This window comes from Emys orbicularis, chromosome 10 (genome assembly GCF_028017835.1).
Source record: "Emys orbicularis isolate rEmyOrb1 chromosome 10, rEmyOrb1.hap1, whole genome shotgun sequence".
Taxonomy (NCBI): domain Eukaryota; kingdom Metazoa; phylum Chordata; order Testudines; family Emydidae; genus Emys; species Emys orbicularis.
This window is the reverse complement of record NC_088692.1, coordinates 90,543,489-90,567,902: the sequence shown is the minus strand read 5'-3', so window position 1 is coordinate 90,567,902 and position 24,414 is coordinate 90,543,489. Positions and strand designations below refer to the sequence as shown.

At 54.7% G+C, this 24,414-nt stretch overlaps 2 protein-coding genes across 2 annotated transcripts; one reads left to right on the top strand and one right to left on the bottom strand.

Annotated features, from left to right (window-relative positions):
• The first annotated feature begins 6,419 nt into the window (after window positions 1-6,419).
• Window positions 6,420-7,802, top strand: LOC135885153 (zinc transporter ZIP1-like). The gene is made up of 3 exons (XM_065412794.1): window positions 6,420-6,516; window positions 6,767-6,897; window positions 7,146-7,802. The coding sequence occupies exons 1-3, from the start codon at window positions 6,420-6,422 to the stop codon at window positions 7,800-7,802; spliced, it is 885 nt and encodes a 294-aa protein (XP_065268866.1).
• Window positions 7,803-9,640: 1,838 nt separating this feature from the next.
• Window positions 9,641-23,520, bottom strand: CATSPER2 (cation channel sperm associated 2). Its single transcript, XM_065412735.1, has 12 exons — window positions 23,509-23,520; window positions 23,278-23,437; window positions 22,311-22,484; window positions 20,841-20,909; window positions 19,604-19,776; window positions 18,722-18,877; window positions 18,214-18,338; window positions 16,528-16,706; window positions 14,741-14,840; window positions 11,051-11,151; window positions 10,527-10,688; window positions 9,641-9,672 (listed from the first exon to the last, which is right to left on the bottom strand). Exons 1-12 carry the CDS (start codon window positions 23,518-23,520, stop codon window positions 9,641-9,643), a joined length of 1,443 nt encoding a protein of 480 aa, XP_065268807.1.
• Window positions 23,521-24,414: the final 894 nt, after the last annotated feature.

Here is a 24,414-nt window from a genome sequence, read left to right as displayed (position 1 = left end):
GACCCCCATTAACCAATTCCTGACCCCTGGAGGAAGAAGAGCCTGCAGGATCCGTGCCCCATTGACATTTCTCTGCCATTACTGAGAGGGACCATGCCCCACCCTCCCATACGGACTGCTTCCCTCCCCCCACTGATAGAGACCAACCCCCCACCCTGCCATACGGACTGCTCCCCTCCCCCCACTGATAGAGACCAACCCCCCACCCTCCCATACGGACTGCTCCCCTCCCCCCACTGATAGAGACCAACCCCCCACCCTCCCATACGGACTGCTCCCCTCCCCCCACTGATAGAGACCAACCCCCCACCCTGCCATATGGACTGTTCCCCTCCCCCACTGAGAGAGACCGAGTCTTTCCCCCATCTCTGTACCAGTAGCCCATCTCCCAGGCCCTCCTGTACCAGTAGCCCAGCCCCCCAGCCCTGGTACCGGCAGCTCAGCCCCCTCACGGGGCTCGGCACTCGGAGCAGCTGTGCACAATCGATGTACTTGTCCTGCCAAAGCATCGGGGCACCACACTGGACACTGCTGGTCTCTGCTCGGACAGCCCCTGGCGCGAGCCTGTAACCTGAGGCCTATCCCTGCACAGCCTGGCTGATCTCCGCCAGCCCGGACGCCTCCGCCCGTGAACAATGGCCAGCCTGCTCCATTATTGATGTCTTGGGGCACGGCCTGCTCGGCTCCATTCACCAGCAGAATAATTGAGGAGACGGTGAAATGTCCTGGGATGGGGGCAGCTGCCTGCCTTCTCTCAGCAGGCCAGGCCCAGTCACCCTGACAACTGGGGGTCCCAGCCAGCAGCCGGTGGTACAGCAGGGGTCTGCAAGACAAAGAGATCCTCCACCTCCAGGCCCAGAGGACGGCTGTGCTGCATTCCAGCTGGTCTTCACCTGCCCACTGCCGGGCGCTGTGTGTCCTACATGGCAGGTTAGAGCCCACGCTGGGGCACCGCCCTGCCCAGATGCTTCTCCCTGGAACTGGTCATGGGGCAACACCTGTTTCCAGGCCAAGCCGGAGCAAGAGAGGTAGGCAGAAAACAGGAGGCAAGCTTCAGTCCAGCTGCGGTGGGCAGGCCTTGGGACTTCACAGCTCCCTCCTGGGCAGGTGACGTGAACAGCTGCTTGGACAAACAAGGAAGTAAATAAAAGCAGCTACATCCCCCTCTACCCCAGCCTGGTGACAGTGAGTGAGGGTAGCGGAGAGCGGGAGGGGGAGGGAGTGATCGAGGACGTGGCCTCAGGGAAGGGGCGGGGCAGGGCAAGGGTGTTTGGGTTTGTGCAATTAGACAGTTGACAACCCTATAGCTAGCTCATAATTAGCTTGCTTGATTTCATGTTTGAGGTTCATCTGACCATTTAGTTCCCTCTGCAATGGCAAATGGGCAAACAGGTCAAGGGGCAGGAATTTCTTACCTTGACAAATATCCCAGGGAAGGGCTGGGCCCCATGGCTAGGGTTAGGGGGCTGGGAGCCAGAAGCTGCTCCGGGAAGATTCTTGTCTGTGGAGTCTGAAGGGTTAAGGCGAGTCACAGTCACTCCAAGGAAATGGACTCAGATCCCACATACTGGATTCTGAGCAGATGAGGAGACTGGTTTTCCTGAAGTGTTTCACATTCACCTTTAAGAGACTCAGCCCCTTGAGAGTTTGGACTGACTGATCTCACCCAAGAGACCAGGGCATGGCCCCCTCCAGAACTTGGGGGTTCTGGCTCCTTTGCCCTGCTGGTCCTCTGCCAAGCAGCCCCCCAACAGGACTCCTCACTGCTCCCCTCCCCAGCTCACAGGATGCAGTGGTTTTTCCTTTCAGCTCTGCATGACTCTCCAAAGCCTGAACCCTGCAGCAAAATGTTCCTTAACATGAAAACTGCTCCCATTGCTCACCATAACCTCAAAAGTGTCAGAAGCAGAGAGCCCTGGCAGCTTCTCCCTCACACTCCTCCAGGGATGCAGCAGGCAGGAATACCTCAGCTGCTCCCCACCCCACAGGCAGATACACTGGTTCAGTTTCCCTGCTCCCCATAACTGTGCACACAAACAGCAGACACCCCTCCCCCCATCCCACTCAAGGATACAGCATGAGATCACCTATCTCTCACAAAAAGACAGAGTAAAGGAAACTCCAGATAAGGGCAACATTAACACGGGTGATTGGAGGCCTGGAGGGCAGGGGCCAGGGTTGCCAGTACAAGGGGAGACTAAGGCCTTGTCCACGCACAATTTTTGCACCACTGTAATTTTAAATTGGTGCAGCCCCCGTGTGTACACAAGCCCTAAAGCTGCTTAGCCGGGAAAGCAGAACAAGACAGAACAGGCTACATCGGGGATGTAAAATGAGCCAGCTAGGCCCCTCTTTACTCCTGTGATCGGAGAACAAAGAGCGGTGAGTGAAAGCCAAAAGCTACAGAGTCAAAGCTGACAGAAGGGAAACCCAGGTGCTTCGGCACCATCACGCTAGTCTGCGGACCTTGCTGCACCAAGGTATTACTGAGGCAGGGCAGCTACCACACAGCTGGGGCAGGATTACATGGCTGCTATGGTGCTATAATGGAGATATCCTATCTCCTAGAACTGGAAGGGACCTTGAAAGGTCATTGAGTCCAGCCCCCTGCCTTCACTAGCAGGACCAAGTACTGATTTTGCCCCAGATCCCTAAGTGACCCCCTCAAGGATTGAACTCACAACCCTGGGTTTAGCAGGCCAATGCTCAAACCACTGAGCTATCCCTCCCCCACCTGCTTCTGGGGTCACCAGCTGGGGACCAGGAATGGCATCTCCCTGGAACAGGATGGCACAGAGGTGTCCTGTGAGTAGGGTGACCAGACAGCAAGTGTGAAAAATCGGGATGGGGGTGGGGGGTAATAGGAGCGTATATAAGAAAAAGACCCAAAAATCGGTACTGTCCCTATAAAATCAGGACATCTGGTCATCCTACCTGTGAGGGCTCAGAACATCTCTGCAGCCCCCAGCATTGGCCAGTCTTTGGGAAATAGCAGGGAGGCAGTGACGGGGGAGGGGGGGCCTTGCAGTCATTGTCTTTGATGGGTGTGCTACATACACACCCTGGCTGCAAATCCTCTGTCTACACTGTCCCTGATAGGGGAGGGTGGGTCTCACAGGCAGATTGCAGCTAAGGGAGTGAGACTTATTGACAGACATTAAAACTTTTGCTGCTAGATTCTCCCATCCCTCCTCTTTGCCAGACAGCCCAATAACCCGCCCCACTGATCAGCCCTTGGAGAGCAGTGAAAGGAAGCCATGGCTAGGTTCTGAACCCGAGTCACTGTCCCAAAGGCCCATTACACTGCTCTACAGCCAAAATGCTTGTGAAATAAATGTAGTCAAACTTTACTAATTCTGGGTCACTGAGAACGAAAATGATGCTTAAAATTGTTGATTGGCTCTAGTTTTCAAGATATGCTATTGGGTCAGTATATACGACCCTTGACTTGGGAATGGCAGAGGATAAGTGAGTTATAAAGGGAAGGGATCTCAATTTAAACCACAAATGACTAAAATACATCTTTGACTGGATCTATGAATAAATCTATGACTGGGTTTGGACAGTACTTGCTTTTTAGGCAAAACAATGAATGATGCAATCTGAAGCTGGTATGGCGTCATACATGATATGAACTGCATCATGTTATTCCTAGAAGTCATGGATGATGCAATCATAACGAAGCTTACATCACTCTGCTGAACAAATTGCCCTATATCAGCTCTAGAAATCATACAGTGTCGTGCTCTCTTATTTGTCAGTGTTTGATTTTGCAAAGGGACACATTTCTGTTTAGCCAAAGTGAGCAGAGATGCCTCGTACTTGTGTGAACAGTGCAGATAACTTCTGCTATGTTTGTGGTGAAGTGACTTTTGCATCACAAAAGCGCAGTATAACCACTATGATTAAGAAAGCCTATCATCTTTATTTTGGCTGCAAAATTGGAGATGAGGACAAGAGGTGGGCCCCACACATATGCTGCAACACTTGTGCAACAAATCTTCGCCAGTGGTTGAACAGGAAAAGGAAATCTATGCCTTTTGCAGTGCCAATATTTGGAGAGAGCCAACAGATCATAACAGCAATTGTTACTTCTGCATGGTGCCTCCAGTTGGGAAAGGTGTGTCAAAGAAGAAAAAATGGACTGTGCATTATCCAAACATTCCATCAGCTATACGCCCAGTACCCCACGGAGAAGGACTGCCGGTTCCTGATGCACCAGAATCATTCTCACTTGAGTCAGACGAGGAAGAGGAAGAGGATGAAACTTCTGGTCCTGAACCATCAATGTCATAGGACCCACATTTTCTCCCATCCTCCTCCTCTGAACCACACCTCATAACACAAGGTGAACTGAATGACCTTGTCAGGGATTTGGAACTACCCAAGAGTAAGGCAGAGCTGTTGGGCTCCAGACTACAGCAGTGGAATCTCCTGGCAGGTGATGTTAGGGTTTCCATGTTCCGTGACCGTCAAAAGGAGCTTGTCCCATTCTTCTTCATGGAAGGTGATCTTGTAGCCTGCAACAACATCGATGGTGTGATGGCAGCCCTCAACATCGTTCACGATCCAGATGAATGGAGACTGTTCATTGATTCATCGAAGACGAGTCTTAAAGCTGTTTTACTGCATAATGGCAATGTTTTGCCATCAATTCCAGTTGGTCATGCAGTCCATATGAAGGAAACCTATGACAACATGAAAACTTTTGAGGTGCATAAACTATGACCAACATCAGTGGCAGCTTTATGGCGATTTGAAGGTTGTTGCTCTCTTGCTTGGTCTGCAGACTGGATACACAAAGTACTGCTGTTTTCTCTGCGAATGGGATAGTTGTGCAAGAGACTCCCACTACATCAAGAAAGATTGGCCACTCCGACAGTCATTGGAGCCTGGGAGGAAAAAAGTGTTCAGCATCCACCACTTGTTGAATCAAGGAAGATTTTGTTACCACCCTTACACATCAAGCTGGGTCTGATGAAGAACTTTGTCAAGGCCATTGACAAAACACAAGCAGCTTTCAAGTACCTCCGTGGAAAATTTCCAAGGTTAAGTGAAGCTAAGATAAAGGAAGGTGTCTTTGTTGGTCCTCAGATTCGTGAACTTCTTCGAGATGATGCATTTGACCATGCACTGCGTGGCAAGGAAAAGACGGCATGGAAAGCCTTCCAGTTAGTGGCAATAAATTTTCTCGGAAACAACAAGGCAGACAACTACAGGTTGTTGGTGGAAAACCTCCTCAAGGCATACAAAAGCCTTGGTTGCAACATGTCACTAAAGATACATTTTTTGCACTCTCATCTAGATTTTTTTCCACCGAACTGCGGAGCAGTGAGCGACGAGCACGGCGAGCAATTTCACCAGGACATTGCAACAATGGAGAAACGCTATCAGGGCAAATGGAGCCCATCAATGCTTGCAGACTATTGCTGGACAGTGACAAGAAATGCTCCATTTAATGAATACAAGAGACAAGCCAAGAAGCGCCAAGTAGACACTGAATAGGACTAAACTATGCACATAATAGTTTTTTGCCTTTTGTTTCATAATAAATTTTATTTATATAACCCTTTTGCTGATTTTTAAAGTGTTACATAAACAGGACAGGTGAAATATTATCATGTAAAGCAACCATAAACACATGAAAAGACCTAGGTTTACAATTTATGATTAAAACTCTACTATCTACACAATATACATAGACATAAAATGTAAAAACTTTAATATCTTAGAAACAGTAGCCAATCAGTTGTTTTAATTGTCATATTTGAATTCAGCACATCAAAATACATAATAAATAGCACATTTTATCTCTGAAGCAGACGACTTCTACAATTTTTGAGACCAGTGTTATCCCTCACTCCCCCGGCTGCTGGGGGCACCTCCCTTCCTGCCTCCATTTCAGGGGGGCTGGCGGGGACAGAACAGGAACCGCTGCTGACCAGGAGCTCTGCAGCCCACCCCAGCCCTGGAGCAGACAGAGGTGGCCCTCTCCCAGGGAGGTGCCAGATCCAGGTCCCCCCAGGAGAACAGACAAGGAGGCACTTTCAGCTTCTCCTCCCTTCCTGGGCTGGAGGGAGCTGAGTTTGGAGCAGCCGGCGGAGGAGGGCCGGGGGCCTGCAAAGAAGCAAAGAAGCGGGGGAGGTGGAAGCCCGGACCGGACCCGACCGGAACCAGTGCAGCCCCACCCTCCGCTTGACACCAACCTCGTTGAACCGGCCCAGCCGCTGCCACGTGCCTGGGCATTCCCACGTGTGCACAAGCCCCGCCAATTATCGTACAAGCCCCGCCCCGATCCGCCCCTTTCTGCGGCTTTGGCCAATCCGCGTGCGGGGGTGGGAGTCCTGTGGGCGGGGCCTGTCCCGCGGAGAGCGGGTTTAAAACTCACGCGGGCGGCCAGGGAGCCTCGAGGTGGCGTCATGCGGTCCCTGTTAGCGACCAAGCTAGGCTGCCTGCTCGGGCTGCTGCTCCTGCCACTGCTCTGCGGGCTGCTCCCCGTGCGGCTGCGGGGCGCGGGTGGGTGCGGGCCGGGGTCTCCCGGGGGGAGGGGCAGGATCCTGCCCACGTGGACCGGGGTCTCCCGGGGGGAGGGGCGGGATCCTGCCCACGCGGGCCGGGGGTCTCCTGGGGGCCGGGGTCTCCCGGGGCGGGATCCTGCCCACGTGGACCGGGGTCTCCCGGGGGGAGGGGCGGGATCCTGCCTCCCCCGCGGGCCGGGGTCTCCCAGCGGGGGGCTGCCGTGCTGACTGTTCCGTCTCCGGAGCAGGGACCCGCGGGCGGTGGCGCAGCTTCGTTGGCTGCGTGGCCGGAGGCATCTTCCTGGCCGCCTGCCTGCTGGACATCGTCCCCGACTCTCTGTCTGACATGCGGGAGGAGCTGCGGAGCCAGCGGATCACGGTAGGGTACCCCGCACCCTCTCCCCGAATAGCGCTGGGATGGGCACAGCTCCGGGGGCCAGCTGGGCTCGCTGTTCCTCCCGGTTCCCTGCTGCAGACCCCCCCCCATTGCAGCCCCCCACCCCACCCGGCCGTGGGGCCGTCTCCACCGAAGCAGGGCACTAGCGGCGGGTCGCTGCCCAGGGAGCTGCTCCTGGGTTGGGGGGCTGGACCCCTCTGCTCTGGCCAATGCTCTCTCTGTTTCCCCAGGTGGATTTTCCCTTTCCTGAGTTCGTCCTGACTCTTGGCTTCCTGCTGGTTCTCATAATCGAGCACGTAGTCCTGGACTGCAGTGAGCGGCAGGCAGGGGAGGCCACCCCCCTCCTCTCCTGTGGGGAGGCCACCCCTCAGCCAGCAGGCACTGGTGAGTGGGTGGTGGAGACGGGTGCACCCCACTTGCCTGCAGACTTCCGGGCCCACTCGTCCTTCCGCTCCTTTGTCCTCTTTCTGTCTCTGTCGGTGCACTCGCTGTTCGAGGGCCTGGCCGTGGGGCTGCAGGACACGGAGTCCAAGGTGCTGCAGATCTGCATTGCTATCCTGGCGCACAAGAGCGTGATTGCTGTCAGCCTCTCCCTCCTGCTGCTCCAGAGCCAGGTCCCCACCCGCTGGTTTGTGGCTTTGATTGGCACTTTCGCCCTCATGTCTCCCCTTGGCATCGCAGTGGGGATCGTGATGATGCAGAACCCGGGCCCCAGCAGCACCATGGCCCAGTGCCTGCTGGAAGGGATCGCTGCAGGGACCTTTGTCTATATCACCTTCCTCGAGATCCTGCCTCACGAACTCAACTCCCCAAAGTGCCGCCTGCCCAAAGTGCTCTCCATGCTGCTGGGCTTCTCAGTCATGGCTGCCTTGCGCTTCCTGGGCTGACGCCATTGGCCCTGCTTGGGCAGCTGCTGGCTGTGCTCACATGTACTGAGGCAGACCCTGGCCTGGGAAACCATCAGCTGCAGGTTCAGCCCCTGCTACCAGGGTGTCTCCTGGAGATGGACTGGGATGAGTTTTAGGGGTGGGAGGGTCTTGGGACTTGGGGGTGGGTTCAGGGCAGCCTGGTTTTTGCTCTGGAGCCCAAGTAGGGCCTGGATTAATAGTCTAGCAGTATGCTGTTCACGAGCGTAATGCCTGCACTTGGGCCGGCAGGTGAGGTGAACGTGTAAACTCCTGATCACCATCACTCAGATGTTGTGGTGATGGGGGGGGGGGGGTGTTCACAAAGCAGCCCCTCCATTTTATCCTTTTAAACGTCTATCAAACAGATTTTACAAATGGAAATTGTGTGGCGTGCATTAAAGACTCTGCTGCACCCAGGAAAGCCAGCTCCCTCTACTCCCTGCTGGGGGAGGTCTGGGTTCTGGCAGGAGATGGGCTCCATGGGGGGGGCGTCCTTTTGGGGTGTGTGCATCTCCATCACATGGGAAAGGCAGAGAGCTGATCCTGTGAGATGCCCTTGAGTGTGGTGGCTGGGCAGGGCCTGAAACCGCTGCCCCAGCCTGGAGCGGAGCAAAGGAACGCAGGGAGAAGGGGCCTGGTGCCGAGGGAGGGCAGGACAATGCTCTGCACGGCCTTGTGGGCAGCAGCCTGGGGCAGGGGAGGGGAACAGCCCTGTCTCAGGCCAGGCTTGCTTGGTGCTGCAGTGCCCTCTGGTGAGCACTGGAGAGTGTCGTGCTGGCTCCTTGTAGCCTTAGGAGGAGGCAGGCTGGGCTGTGGAGCTGAGTGGCAGGGGCTGTGCCCAGGACGGAGGACTGCTCTTCAGGCACAATGGCTCATCAGCCAGAGGAGGAGATGCTGCCCCCAGGCCATCACTAGTGGCACTGGGCAGTACCCAGGGTCCCAACCCAGGTGCTGTGGGGAATGCGGTGCACAGGTTGAGTTTGCTGAGACAAGCCTGGTCTCTGGCTGAAGAAGAATCAATCTGTGTGTTCCTGTGAGCTGTGCCTTGTCCCTGTTCTAGAGATGGAGGAACTGGGAACAGAGCCCCCTTCCCAGAGTAGCAGTGCTGACCTCTAGCCCATGCCTCTTTGCTCTCCTGATGCTAGCAGATGGGGGAGGCACCAGTAATAGCTGGCCCCAAAGGAGCTGCTGCCGTGGGCAAGAGCAGATGGGAATCCTGTAAACTGGATGGAGGAGCTCAGATCTATAAAGAATCCAGGCTCTGCTATCCGTTCCCTGTCTGCCACTGCTGACCACATCCTGCAGAGAGCTGAGGGGAAGCACTCCCCACAGCAGCACAGGCCAAGCAAGGCCTGCAGCTTGGGGGCTGGTTCTTGAGTTGCCCCAGACCCAGCCTGCTTGTTGGAGAAGGTCGGAGGCTCCCGCATGGTGCAGTTAGCCTGCATCAGCACCCCAAGGGAAAAGGGGAGGCAGGCTTGTGGGGCACTTTGCTGTGCAGTGGAGGGGGGGCAGCCACAGCTAGAGGGAAGGGGGTGGAGGGCTGAATCAGCTGTGTAATCAGCACATGCTGCCAAGAGTACAAGGGTCCGCTACTTCCTGTTTAATCTAGCCCAGGTCTTAAGACAGCCTCTAGGGCCAGCTGCCTTGAGCCTGCAGCAGGATTGGAGGGGGAATGCGGAAGTCCGGGGAGGGAGGGAGGGGTCGGGACAGCTGTTCCTGCAGGCAGTTCTGTAGTTCTCTCTGCAGCGTAGTGATGCTGACTTCTCCCCTTGTGGGAAGGGCTCTCCTGCTGCACTGAGCTCCTTGGACGTGGTTCCCTACTTGTCCTCCATGTTCAATAAGGCCATGACTGTAGGAAAGGAAGGTAGAAGAGGTCTGGCTGTTTGCTGCTGGTGAAGTAATGGCCCTGTCCCCCAACCACAGAGACTGAGGGGCTGATTAGCTTGTAGCGAATTACGTAAGTGGAGGAGACACAGTCCTGCAGAATGGCAAGGGCCAACCACTCCTGTGTTCAGATCTCTGCAGCTAGCGGCTTTCTGCTGGTAGGGAGCTGCCATGGTCCTGGAGGGGCACCAGCCCCTCGTGCAGCTGTACTGAGCAGCGGGGTGGAGAGGTGCTGATCTAACAGCATGACAGGAAGCTGAGGCTACATGGCACAGCGATTACATGCTCAGGTGATGCTAAGTTGGGAGGAGCTACACATCCCAGGGAGGTCAGAGAAATAAATGGAAGGGGTAGACAATCCAATGCAGTTCAGCCCGGGAGAATGCTGGGATGCTGGTGCCAGGCCATGGGCAAAGGCAGCACCAATGTGGGCTCTGTGTGCGGAGCAGACCCTGCCCTGAGGTGGCGGCCCCTGGACCAGTCTCTTCCATTCTGGGCACCTAGTTATGAATGCGGGACAACTAGCCTTCCTGGCCAATAGCAAGGGGCATGCCCTGCCCCAAGAGCAAACTGGGGAGGGAGCAGGCCTGGGGCATGGAAATTGCCTTGCAGGGATCCCTGTTCCCTAGCTGGGGGGTTGTTTCACTGGTGCTGGGGGGAGGGAGGGCTGAGCTGAGAAGAATGAAATGCTGCCGGCAGAAAGGAGGCCAGGCAGTGTCTCAAAGGAGGGGCAGGCGCACATCTTCCCTTGTTGGGCTTGCTCACCCATGTGTGCTCAGGAACCTGCCCCCCTCACCCTGCTGTTTGCCTCCTACTCACCTGCGTAATGCTGCAGCCTCTTGCGCTCTTCCAGGTTGTGCTGCAGCTGCTCCAGCAGTTCGAAGTAGCGGAAGAGGGAGTCGCTGGGCCACACCACCTGCCCATCCTCATTTACCGCCACCAGGCTCTGCAGGTTCTGGTGGATGTATGTCTCCCAGTCCACTGGCAAAGGCAAAGGCTGCAGCTTCAGGACTGGCAAAGGCCCCCCTCGATTCCCGTGCATCTCCTGCATGGTGGGATGAGATTCCTGCCCTGCTGTGAGGGGAGGTAAAGGGCCCTTCTGTCTCGAACGCCCCCTCCCCTTGCACATGGAACAGGGACTCCTGCTGCTGGGGGAAGGAGAGTGGCTCGCTGTGGTCTTCCCTTCTGCTGCTCTCTGCCCCTGCACCCAAGCCTTGGGTGTGGTGCTCCCAGCCTCCCCAGCACAATGAGATGCAGAACAGAAGCAGAGTTAGCTCAGCACAACTCTGCTCAGGCTCCTGCAGCTAGGCGAACGCTCCCCCTGCCCTAGGTGGGGCACTTACAGTCCTTCATGTTCTGCTTTGCTACCACCTTGTACTCCGACTGCTGTTCACTAGAGGTTGCCTCTGCTCCTGGGCCCACCTCTGAGCCTGAGGCCTGAGACCTGCTGAAGAGAGAGGAACCCAACGTATCGCTGGAGAGAAACGCTGCTGGTTCTAAACCCCACCACGGATGGCGACCCAGGTCAGCCGCAGCCCTGGGGCTGGCTCAGCTGTGGCCTGGAATAAAGGTCTTGGCAGGCAAGCTGTCCAGGTCCAGCTAGGGTGGGTGTGGGCGCAGGGGCTGTGCCCTGAGAGCCCTGTATTGTATGCAGGTGCCTGTGCCCAGGGCTGAGTTCTCTGAGTTAAGGCCAAACCCTGCAGTCCCTGCCCTTCTGAGGACAGGGGGCTGTGGTGAATGCAGGGGGGCTGTACCTACTACTCTGGGGGACAGGTGCCTCAGGACTCACCCATCATTGCCATACCTTAATGCTTATGGATGCCCACGCTCACCCCAAGGGCATCTCTGTAAACCTCAATTGGAAGCAGCAGAGGAGGAGAGAGAGCTGGGGATGTTAGTCATCCTGTGATCAAGCATGAGCTATCAGTGATGCACTGCAAAAAAAGGCAAATCCGCTCCTAGCAGGCAAGGTATTTCCAGCAGAGAGAAGTATTCATGCCAGTGCATGAGGCACTGTGTACAGTTCTGGTCACCCATGGGCAAGAAAAATGAATTCAGACTGGAACAGATGCAGAGAAGAGCTACTAGGGGAACGGAGGTCCTGCCTTATGAGAGGAGACTGGAAGAGCTGGTCTTGTTTAGCCTGACACAATGAAGGCAGAAAGGGGCTATGACTGCTGGCTATAAATACATCAGGGAGATAAGCACCAGGGAGGGTGAAGGGCTATTGAAGCTAAAGGACAATGTTGGCACAAGAACAAATGGGGATAAACTGGCTAAGAAGAAATTCAGGCTGGAAATTAGAAGGTGGTTTCTAGCCATCAGAAGGGAGAACAAAGGATGGGGAGGGGGAAGATGGGGGAATAAGGACTTGGCTTTTCACCCAGGAACTAAGGAAGGAAGTCAGAGAGAGAGAGAGCCTTAATTGGGCTTCACGGCAGTGGGGCTGGTGAAGTGCTCTGGGCTGACCAGCATGGACCTTCATTTCTCTGCTGCCCGAAGGCCTCCCTAGGCGTGTCCAGGTGACTATAAACCTGCCTGTTTTCACAGCGTGTGTCCCTGCAGCCGCTGGGCGAGGTGCTTAGTCCCTGCAGAGTGGGCGAGTCTCTGCCAGGCTGTCGCAGTTGGACTCGCTAGGCAGAGCTCCCGCTGTGAAGCTGGAGGGCTGGAGCCCCAGAGGTTGTCTCCGGAGGTGGTGAGAGCGTGTGGCCGACCCTGAAGGCAGAGTGAGACCCCCCCAGAGGGTCTGGCTCACTAAAGGGGCTCCTCCAAGAGACTGTTCCAAAGCTAGGGGCATAACCCCAACCCTGTGGATCTGTGCCAAGGGGCTTTTGCCTTCCCCTGCAGCGTGAGTGTGGGTCACTTGCCCAGATTATCTGGGTATATCTCCGACCGTAAACCCCCGGTATTCACACCCTACACACTATTGTAATAGTCTTTGTACAAAATGTGCCTTGTGAGGTATCATTTGAAAACTACTAACTTCCTGATCATTCGTATTCTTGTGATGCATGTACACGGTGTGGATTGAGTTATGGATAGGTGCTGCAGTTATGACTAAACTGGGCATGCTGGGGGAGTCTGCTCTAGACAAAGGAATGTGTAGTTGATTCTCTGGCCAGCCTGGCCTTCAAGCAAGGACAGTGAAGGTCCATTTTTACACATTAGGTAGACAAAGCTATTAAGCTAACCCCTGGAGGAAGAAAGAGCATAGAGCTTCCTTCACTACCAGACTCCGTCGCCTTCCGCAGCTTGAATGAACGTCACTTTGAGGGGTGACCTCAGAAAAGTTCATTGCAAAGATTTACTGGTCTGTAAAGAGCCTGAATGATCAGCAATGGAATCGGCTGATTGAATACAGTATCACTGTATTACAAAAGTCTCACGTGAGGTCTTTTCTGGAATGCCAAGCTGGTGAATAATATCATCGTGAGATGTCTGTATTAACCCGGTATAAGGAATCTGGATACTTAATTATATGGTGCTTTAAAGTCTGTGGCCAATCAGGGAGAAAAAGGATCCCTCCCAGACCAAGGGCAGACACCTGTCTACCCGTCTCAAAACAACGGCAGCCCCATTTACGTGCAGGGGGTGGGAAGCCCACAGGAAGCGGGGAAGTACCATGAGGCCACGTGCCTCTTGAAACAAAGACATTGAACTTTGCGAGCTATATGCACGGACAGATGCCGTCTTTGGCATGCATCACTGGACAGACAGAGGGGAACAGAACTCGTGCAAACAGAGAGAGGCCCTTCAGCCAAGCAGGAGTTGAAGTCTCTGGGAACTGAGGCTGCGTCTACACTACACAGCTTTTAGCGACATGGCTGTATCGCTACAGACGTGCTGCTAAAAGTTGGGCAGTGTAGCCACGGTTTGTCAGCTCTCCTGCCACCAAAAAACTTCCACCCCCAACGAGCAACATTTGCATTGTTGGCAGGAGCACTCCTGCCAACAACGTGCTGTTCTCACTGGGACTTGTCATGCCAAAACTTTTGTCTTTCGGGGGGAGGGGAGAGTTAACACCTCTGAAAGACAAAAGTTTTGTCGTTCAATTGCCAGTGTAGACATAGCCTAAGTGTAGGTGATAAACCTTCTTAGGCAAAGATCTTTCACCTAGAAAGACAAGGGTAACCAGCACCTGGTACTTCTGTGGAAGGTTCTGACAGGGAAAGTCAGCCATGACGGCAAAGATGAATGACTGGTCAGAGACAACAGCTTGAACAAAGCCTGCAGCTTGCTGGATTAAGCTTGAGACTTTTAGATGTGTGTTGTAACCCTTCTAACTTTATTCCTGTTAGTTGGCATCACTGACCCTAGGACCTATTGTTAATATTTACTTTTTATTATTATTTTTACTGTAAACCAACTCAATGGTGTGTGTGTAGAAGAGGGTGTATTTACCCCAGTAAATGTGCTGTGATGTTCTTTTGTGTCTTGAGGAACAAACAAGCCATATTATGTCTCTGACCTGTCCAGGAGAGGGCTGGACATTACAGAGCACATGGATGGGGGAAGATTTAGGACTGGGTGTACGTTGGCATCACTCTGCAAGTAGCACCCACGCCTGGTAGAGAGCAGGGACCGTGACTGGAGTGGAGCTGGCAGGCTGCTGGGGTCAGAGCTGCTGGACCAGGGCTATGAAGCACACAGACACTGCGGGGGCTGACTGTGAACATGCTGGGCAGGGAGTTACAGTAGCAAAGCATTTGAGATCCCCAGGGTTACAGGGCAGGTGGTGACTCAGCCTCTTGCTGCTCTGGATTGCACCCTTGACCCCGTAACCATCTCACATAATCATCTCCTGCCACTGAAGGGGCCGTGGGCACTGGTGCCCCTTGGTCCCTCCTGGGCTCTGCCGGGGCACAGGACAGCTGCATCTCCTGGGGGCTGTCATACTTTGGTCTGATGGTGGTGGCGGGGGGGATCAGTGGCCTGGGCTGCACAGGAGGGCAGACTAGAGGGTGTGGTGGTCCCTGGCTGCTAGGGGAACTCCCAGACCAGCCTGAAATGTGGTGGGTGCTGTGCTCACTCACCTGTCTCTAATCTGTATTTTAAATAAATCTGCTTTCTTCTGGGCCTCTATCTGCTTCACCTCTTCAGCCAGGTCATTCCGGATAGTCTGGAAATTAGTCACTGACAAACCCAGAGCCCCCATTAAGCCCGGGGGGTCCTGAGGGTCTTAGGAGGGACAGTGGGGGCATGGAGGCTCCCTACGGACTATTACCCTTCCTTGTACCATTGCTGCATGGAGCCCACTAGACTTTATGCCTGGTGAGCTGGGATCTAGGGCAGCATCCAGAAGGTTATTTTAAAAACAGGGTTTATTTCTGCATTGTCTGTTACCATAGGAACATCAAATTGTACCTTCTTTTTGCTGGCGGTCTCCCTGGAGTACCACAGAGCTGGGCTGGGATTCCTTCAGCCCCTAACCAAAGGGGTAGGGTGTTGAACCTTTGGCACCAGTCCTCCCAGTTTCATAGAATATCAGGGTTGGAAGAGACCTCAGGAGGTCATCTAGTCCAACCCCCTGCTCAAATCATCCCAGCCAGGGCTTTGTCAAGCCTGACATTAAAAACCTCTAAGGAAGGAGATTCCACCACCTCTGTAGGTAACCCATTCCAGTGCTTCACCAACCTCCTAGTGAAAAAGTTTTTCCTAATATCCAACCTAAACCTCCTCCACTGCAACTTGAGACCATTACTCCTTGTTCTGTCATCAGGTACCACTGAGAACAGTCTAGATCCATCCTCTTTGGAACCCCCCTTCAGGTAGTTGAAAGCAGCTATCAAATCCCCCCTCATTCTTCTCTTCTGCAGACTAAACAATCCCAGTTCCCTCAGCCTCTCCTCATAAGTCATGTGCTCCAGCCCCCTAATCATTTTTGTTGCCCTCCACTGGACTCTCCAATTTTTCCACATCCTTCTTGTAGTGTGGGGCCCAAAACTGGACACAATACTCTAGATGAGGCCTCACCAATACCGAATAGAGGGGAATGATCACATCCCTCGATCTGCTGGCAGTGCCCCTACTTATACAGCCCAAAATGCCATTAGCCTTCTTGGCAACAAGGGCACACAGTCGACTCATATCCAGCTTCTCGTCCACTGTCACCCCTAGGTCCTTTTCTGCAGAACTGCTGCCTAGCCATCGGTCCCTAGTCTGTAGGAGTGCATGGGATTCTTCCGTCCTAAGTGCAGGACTCTGCACTTGTCCTTGTTGAACCTCATCAGATTTCTTTTGGCCCAATCCTCTAATTTGTCTAGGTCCCTCTGTATCCTATCCCTACCCTCCAGCGTATCTACCACTCCTCCCAGTTTAGTGTCATCTGCAAACTTGCTGAGAGTGCACAGTCCACGCCATCCTCCAGATCATTAATGAAGATATTGAACAAAACCGGCCTCAGGACCGACCCTTGGGGCACTCCACTTGATACCGGCTGCCAACTAGACATGGAGATGTTTCAATTAAACAGGTGTGACCAAATCACAATCCCCACTCCACAATTACTCTGCTTTCCTGTGCCTGGTCCCTGTCCTGCTGGGATTCTAGGAGTTTTCTAGTTGTCCAGAGAGTCTGCAAGGACCAGGGCAAGACATGTCTTGAGTTTATAAGGCGAAAGCCCCCCACATGAGCCTGAACCAGGTGCCACCAGAAGCTGAGAAGGGCCCATACTTTGCTTTGCAGGGGAACTAGATGTAGCAATAGTGAGCCACCATGGGCAGAGGGCTTTGCATGGGGACCGCCAGACCCTACTGCATGCCAGCATGGGAGGCTGTAGTGTTCCCGCGGCCTTGGCAGTGTGCGGGGCCTAGGCACTTACCCATAATTGCCACAAAGAAGTTCCTGAACATGAAGGATCCAATCAGCAGCCAGAGGATGATGTAGAGGCTGCTGATGACCTTGTTCATCTCGGGTATCTTCCAGGTGTCCTGGAGCAGGGCGTACCAGTGATCCATGGTGAAGAGGATGAAGAGTGTCACCAGTGTGTTGGGGAGATCCCTGCAGGCAGAGAACAGCTTCAGGGCATGGTGCTTTGACCGTGAGGCCTAGTGATGCCTGCGGGATCCAAGTTGTCTCTGGGCCACCTGCTGCTTTGCTGGTGATCTCTCGGCTGAGTCCAAGTGCAGAGGCAGTGGTGATGAGTGCTGCATACTGCAGAGGAGGGGGCTGGCATCAGTTAGTTGTGGCCCTTATTCTGGGAAGGTGACAGCGTGACACTCAGGTGAGCAGTTTGCTTGGCCCCAGCATTCTGCCATACACAACAGGCAGGCGCCCCTCCAGTAGCGTAGCTGGGGGGAAGCGAGGCAGCGGCCGCTCCCCCACTGAGCACAAGTGACGCCTTGTCAATTTCTTGGCGCCTTTTTAATTTTTACTCACCCTGAGGGAACAGGGGGAGCGATCAAAAAAACAGGGCGCCACCCGCTGCGGCGCTTTTACTCACCCGGCAGCGGGACCTTCAGTGCCGCCGAAGACACCCGGAGCGAGTGACGGGCCCGTGGCCGAAGACACCCGGAGCGAGTGAAGGGCCCGCCGCCGAAGACACCCGGAGCGAGTGAAGGGCCCGCCGCCGAAGGCACCCGGAGCGAGTGAAGGGCCCGCGGCCGAAGACACCCGGAGCGAGTGAAGGGCCCGCGGCCGAAGACACCCGGAGCGAGTGAAGGGCCCGCGGCCGAAGACACCCGGAGCGAGTGAAGGGCCCGCGGCCGAAGACACCCGGAGCGAGTGAAGGGCCCGCCGCCGAAGACACCCGGAGCGAGTGAAGGGCCCGCCGCCGAAGACACCCGGAGCGAGTGAAGGGCCCGCCGCCGAAGACACCCGGAGCGAGTGAAGGGCCCGCCGCCGAAGACACCCGGAGCGAGTGAAGGGCCCGCCGCCAAAGACACCCGGAGCGAGTGAAGGGCCCGCCGCCGAAGACCCGGAGCGCCGCCGGGTGAGTAAAAGCGCCGCAGCGGGTGGTGCCTTTTTTTTGATCGCTCCCCCTGTTCCCCCCACCTGGCTACGCCACTGCCCCCCTCACATGGAGGTCTAGACTAACATGGTCCAAGTCAGACACTGGCCAGGGCTTGTGAACTGCAGCCTTGTATCAATGCTACACGGCACCATGACTGCCCTCGGCATCTCCAAGAGCATCCAGCAGTTCCAGAGTTAGACCACATACGTACACCAAAGGGAAGGCACTGAAGTCTGAGGGGGGAGGTGGGTGCCATCAAGCACAAAGCCCAGCTTTTGGCAGCTGCTAGGCCTTGCGGGTGTCCCACTGGAGCCCAGCACCCATCAGTGGCCAGCTGTAAAGTGTCAGTGTATCCCCCAGCCCGCATCCCCACTGCTCTGCTCCTTCCAGCTGGCTCTGCAGCCCCATGTCCTCCCGGAGGTTGTGAGATCACCCAGCTGAGGAGCAGGAATAGAAAGGTGAAAGAGTAGGACAGCAACCCCTATGGCCAGAGGGAAGAGGGTGTCTTGCTGCTGGGTGACAGGGCATTACACCACCATAAGCAAGGAGATGTACCTGAAATACATGCTGTACTCCAGGTCGGTGCGGTCTGACCGACTGTAGCTCTTGAAGAAGAAGATGCCAGATACGGCAAACACGTAGAAGAAAACCACCAAGAGCAGCAGGATGAAGGTCATGGCCTGGGCAAGGGAGAAGCAGAGAGGAGCCGGGGCTGAGGGGAGCTTGGGGTTGATGCTGCCCAGGGAGCTTACAGTCTAGATTAGACATAGTACAGCAAGGATGCTACTCAACAGAGGGGTGGGCTAGGCCAAGGCAAAATGGGACAGGTGCAGCCAAGGGCTCCTGGGGGTGGGGGGGTTGTTAAAAATTAACTTGTGTGTGAGCAATAGAGGCTGGGGTTCCATAAACAGGGCAGGTGGCAGTGCTGGGAGGCCAGTGCTATGTGCCCAGGGCAAGGCTGAGTGCTGGGAGACTAACCAACAGGAGGGAGTTTGGCACACATGCAGCTCCCCCCCAGCCCTGGCACCTGTCTCAGTGTGCCCCCACCTCACCGGTCTTGTACCTTCAAGGTCTTTGCTATTGCCAGGATGATCACCCGAACTTGCCGGAATTTGGAGAAGAGCTTTAAGGTGCGGAGGATGCGAAAGGCCCTGATGATTCTCATGGCAGCTATCTTGTTGGTTATGCCAATGAAGTCCAGGAACTCGGGGATCACAGACTATGAGCCAAGGGAACAGAGCAGCAAGATGACCATGCTCAGGTTATGCTGCCCTGCACAGTCAGGCCAAGCCACACCCCACCTGCCCCCTCCCCCCCCACACAGCCACTTAACAGGGCATCAACCCACCACCACCCCTCTGCATTGCAGCCTTCTCCCCCAAGATTTGAGCCAGGCTGGCAGGGAGTGTAAGAGAGACCGGCTCTGAGTCGGCACCCCCAGAATCATGGCTTTAAAAATAATAAATTCTGGGTTCTGTCTTTGCTTTCTAAGTTCTGAGCCTTTAGGGGTCACATTTTCCAGCTTTTTCTCCCTAACCAGAAACTTCCCTTTTACTTTTTTTCTTATAATGAAAGCTGAGTTTCACAATCACATGACTCCAGGAGCTGGGGCCAGAAGAGACACCACATAGCCCAAAGTGCTGATGCTGGAACTGGGTGATGGACTAGAACCCCTAGAGGGCAGATGTAAGCATCACAAAACCACTGGTAGTTTTGAGGCATTTGGGCAGCACAATACATGACCAATAACGAGCCTAAGTAGCCAAAGAGGAGCAGTCTCTGTCCTGCATTGGGACCCCTTGAGAAAGCCCCCTGAACTGAGAGTCCCACCAGACCTTTCTGGGCACAAGGCTACTCGAGGTGATGAAGCAACAGGGAGCTAGTCTTGTGGTCCATGCATTGCCCTTTGCTTCCCCTCCCCTGTTAACTCCCCCGTGTCTCTCACCACTACAGTAACACTGAAGTCGAAGACATTCCAGCTGCTTTTCCAGAAGCCTCTGAAACTGACAATCCAATTCAGCAAAATCTCCATGATAAAAATGAGGAGGATGACCCAGACGGTCACCTCTAAGGTGAGCTTCAGGCTCACCAGGCTGGCATCCATCTTGTCCATCACCTCTGGGAAGCACAAGATACAGTTGCTGAAGCCTGGCTCCAGCAAAGTGTTGACTGGGGAACAGAAATACCATGAAGGGGGGGGACGGGCAGAAACTCCTTGTGTATCACTGACTATTCGACATGTCCAGCCCCAGTTGAGGATCCTGCCATGCTCAGTCAGCTGGACCTGGAGTCAGAGGGCACCAGTTGAGAAGCACTAAGTAACTGCTCTCTGGGAACTCGCAGGCATTTGCTGGCTGTGCCCTGTGGGGCAGACTGTTCAGGGTGCACGTTGCTGCTCCATACACTCCTAAGGTGCTAGTGGCGGTGGTACCCTGCTTGGTAATGTTTAGCATAGTCAAGTCCTTCTCCTCTGGCCCTGGAAGTGGTTCCTCGCTAGTGGAGACTGGAGATGTGAGGACTCTTGGGGGAGGTGGGCACAGGAGAGGCCTCAGCAACTCCATCCCCCACATCCTGTCTCAGTCAGCCCAAGCTTGGATTGTGGCCTCCTTGCACCAGGGACTTCAATCTCTGCCAGGCACCAAAGCCTCTATAACAAGTGGCGCACTGTAGAAGGACGTCACCCTAGTGAAAAGGGCTGAGTGGGGGCTGAGTGCCTAAGCCCTGTGGGAGACAGGGACGTGGAGGGGAGACAGCACCAGCCAGGAGTGGAAAGACCTGGGTGAGGTGAGACTTTGGGCAGGGGAATGAGCCCGTGGAAGGAACTGGTGTCCAGTAATGAAGGGCTCTGAGCTCTCCACCTCTATGTCACTGGCTCTAGGCCAGGGCAGCAGTGATTGAGAACAGTCACCATCTGATGGCTAGTTGGTGGCTTAGCTGAAATTAGATGGTGCTCTGAATTCAATACGTCGTGGACAGGTGCCTACACCACAAAACCACCATAACTTGGTTCTCATTGGCAGCCTCCTTGCTCCAATTATGGACTGGCCCAGGAGCCCCCTCTTGCCTCTGGAGGCAGGCTGCAGGGGCCTGAGCCCACAAGCACTATATATGCTTGGGCACAGAGGGGCTCAGCTCCCAAGGCTGCCAGGCTGGCACTACTTGCACGCGCATCTCCCTCTCACCGCTCTTGATCATAAGAACCAGCATGTTCAGGAAGATGAGACAGATGATGAAGCTTTTGAAGATGGTACCTGGGGTTTCTTGCTGAGAAATATGCAGGAAACTGTGTGTTATTCCGTCAGACTCTACAGGGGCTGGGGCATCTACGCTTGAGAACTCAGAAGACAATGGGTAGTATCCAGAGCAGCTCTACTGCTGAAGTAACAGAGCTCCACACACAACCCCCAAAGGAGCACAGCATCCCATAAAGCCCAAATACCAGCACAAGCATCCTAACACACCCTCAACAATGTGCCTCAGCCACTGGACCGGCAGACAGGAGATCATGAGCTGTTTGCCCATGTCAGAGGAAAGGCATGTGGAGAAACAACCATCCACCTCTAGCTTGGAGCCTCAAAGTGCCCATTTCCTGGCCTTTATCTCTGTCCCTTCTCTACCCTGACCACCGTCCCCATGGCACTTACCCCACCCCTCATTAGGCAACAACAATTCAGATTTCATCCACTAAATTGGACTTTATATACAGGTGGGAAGCACTGACCACTAGAACAGAGGTGGGCAAACTATGGCCCGCGGGACTGTCCTGCCCGGCCCCCAAGCTCCTGGCCCGGGAGGCTACCCCCGGCCCCTCCCCTGCTGTTCCCCCTCCCCCGGAGCCTCAGCTCTCTCCGCCGCCAGCGCAATGCTCTGGGCAGTGGGGCTGTGAGCTCCTGGGGCAGCACAGCAGCAGAGCCCGGCCTGACCCGGTCTCTGTGCTGCGTGGTGGAGGCGGCAGTGGCAGGCGGTGCGGCTGTAGCACCACCAGCCACCGGTGCTCCAGGCAGCACGGTAAGGGGGCAGGGAGCGGGAGGGTTGGATAGAGGTCTGGGGAGTTTGGGGTGGTGGTCAGGGGGCAGGGGTGTGGATAGGGGTCGGGGCGTTCGGGGGGGAACAGGGGGTTGAATGGGGGCAGGGGGGCAGTCAGGAAGAAGGGGTGGTTGGATGGGGCAGGGGTCCCGGGGGGCAGCCAGGAAGGAGGGGGGGGTTGGATGGGGTGGCAGGGGTCCGGGGGCGGTTAGGGGACAGGGAGCGGGGGGGGTGGATGGGGCAGGGGTCCCGGGGGGGCCACTAGGGAACGGGGGGGTTGGATGGGGCAGGAGTCCTGGGGGGGAGGGGGAAGACAGGAGGTGGGGGCCAGGCCATGACTCCCTCCCCTAACCAGCCCTCCATACAATTTACAAAACCCGATGCGGCCCTCAGGCCAAAAAGTTTGTCCGCCGCTGCACTAGAACTACAGAATACAGAGATGGAAAAGATTTATCCAGCCCCCTGCTGGTCAACTCTCCGCTTTGTCCAGTCCCCAGCTACTGGGATTCCATCACTTCTCTTGCAGCTGATTCTGCCTAACACACTTAGGGTCTATTTTTTCTCTCTTCATACCAGCCCCCCAACTCGCCCGATGGCAGTGTCAGTCCTGATTTGTCAAAGGATACTGTTCAGGACCCAAGATGCCCACATGGTCAGGGGAGGCCAGCGGCTGCAGCGCACTTGGATGCGGTTGCGTAGGCGTTTCTCTGGGGTGATGATGGTGTTCCTGACTGGGGTTATGTTGAAACGAACCAGCTGGTGATGGTCTGTGAGCATCAGCTTCCTCTGCTTCTTGGGGTCTGCAGGGAACAGTGACACAAAACTCCTCCCAGGCCGTTCCTGGAGGACATGCAGGGAGGAAGAGGAGCCAGAGAGTCCAGCACAGCTAGGCCTGTCCCCAGCAGGAGAGAGTTTCAGTCAGTAAGGAGAGGGGGTGAAAATGCCTGTCCCCTGCCTGCACTGCTGCGTGATACCCCTGGGGGAGCTGCATGGGTGCAGAAAAGCACATTTTGGCTCAGATCCTCAAAGGTATTTAGGCTTCTAACGTCCATCCATTTCGAGGATCTGGCCTTTCCTGCCTCAGTTGTGGAGAATAAATACAGGTAAGAGAGCAGCTTAGACAACTCACCCAAACCCCAGTATAGAGCCACGGCCCAGCTGCAGCCCCAGCCATGTCACAGCCATTTGCAGCTAGGATGTGGAGGGAAGCCAATCAGGCTGGCACCTCCAGGAACCCACCACCTCGCCCACACCTCCTCCGGAGTCAATGCTAGGTTCATGTCAGCAACCCTGCTCCTGGGGAGAGAAACACCCGCATGTTCTGATCCCGCAGTGTGGGCACTTGTCAAACCCTAGGAGAGAGATGGGCTCACACAGAGCTCTCTCCAGTGACCTCAGCACGGAGAAACTCGGCAGGCCTGTCCAGCAGAGCGAGAAGCATAGGGCATGTTGCTGGGGGGTGGGGGTCCCTGCAAGTGGTTTGTGGGGAGAGAGAAGCACTCAAGGTGAGATGCTGAGAGGTGTCTGAGCTCCTCAGTCATTCCACCCCCTCACAGGACCCCAGCTGTTGGCATAGTGAGAGTGGTTTGTTACCAAGGAAATCCTTGATATTGTGCCGTGGGATGGCATGGCTCAGTCCCTGAAGGTGGTCAATCAAGTAGAAGATGTAGATCAGCTTGGAGCGAATGGCGTCAGCTCGGGGAAGCAGCGTAAATGGGGAGCTGACTTTGGTTTGGGAAGCATCCTCTGGGCTCTGAAAAGAGAAAGAGAAAGCAGCAGCGTGGAGCCAGTCTGAAACGGAGACCCCCCAAAGAGAGCTCTTACCTGGGGATTCATGAGTCCAGCTTGGCTTCTCCTTCTTGTTCCCTGTGCGGCTCAGAAGGTTCTTTGCTGTATCATCACAGAACTCTGCAGTGACCTCACAGTCTGGACTAAAGGAAGGGGACACGGCTGGCAGGTGCTCAGTGGAGCATGAGCGGCTTGGCAGAAGTTGATTTATTTTTTAACAGTTTTGATGGATAGGATCAATATTTATTAAATTTGTTTTTTGTTTTTTTACTTTCATCTATTTAAGGTTTCCCAGTTGTGGGAAGTCGAGGGGGTCAGACAATTGTTGTTTGATGACAGTAGTCCCCAATATTCAAAACGTTAAAACGTTATAGCGATCAAAGCACAAACTGTCAGCATCACATGTCAGAACATACAGAGTAAACATCCTTCAAGCTGACTCTGAAGTTCCCAAGCAGCATTTGTCTTACTTTGCCTATCTGTAAATTTCTGTTATCACGACTGGAAATATTTGTTCGCCGATTTGTCTGTGTGTGGTGACATCGACGTTTGCCAACATTTACTGATAACAAAAATTGAATCCTTCCAAGCCTGAGCATGTGCTCCTGAAATCAGAGGCAGTCTGGCCATCTAAAAGCTTCTGCTGTGCTCTGGCAGTCTTCAGAGAAAGCTTCACTCTGAGGGATGGGGGGAAATGTCCAGTGGGCAAAGGCTCCAAGCAGAGTTCTTTCTATTTCTCTGTCTGACTTGGGTCCTGGACTCTGTTAACGTCTTTTACGTGTGAATTCATCTGTGATCAAATGCACTGATGACACAAGGACAGAACTTCACAGTGGCCCAGGTGGATCAGAGCAGTCAGGGCTGTAACCACTAATAATTGTAAAATCCAGAATCTGGAAGAGAAAATAAAACATTCCAGACACACCCAGTGCATTAGAGTGT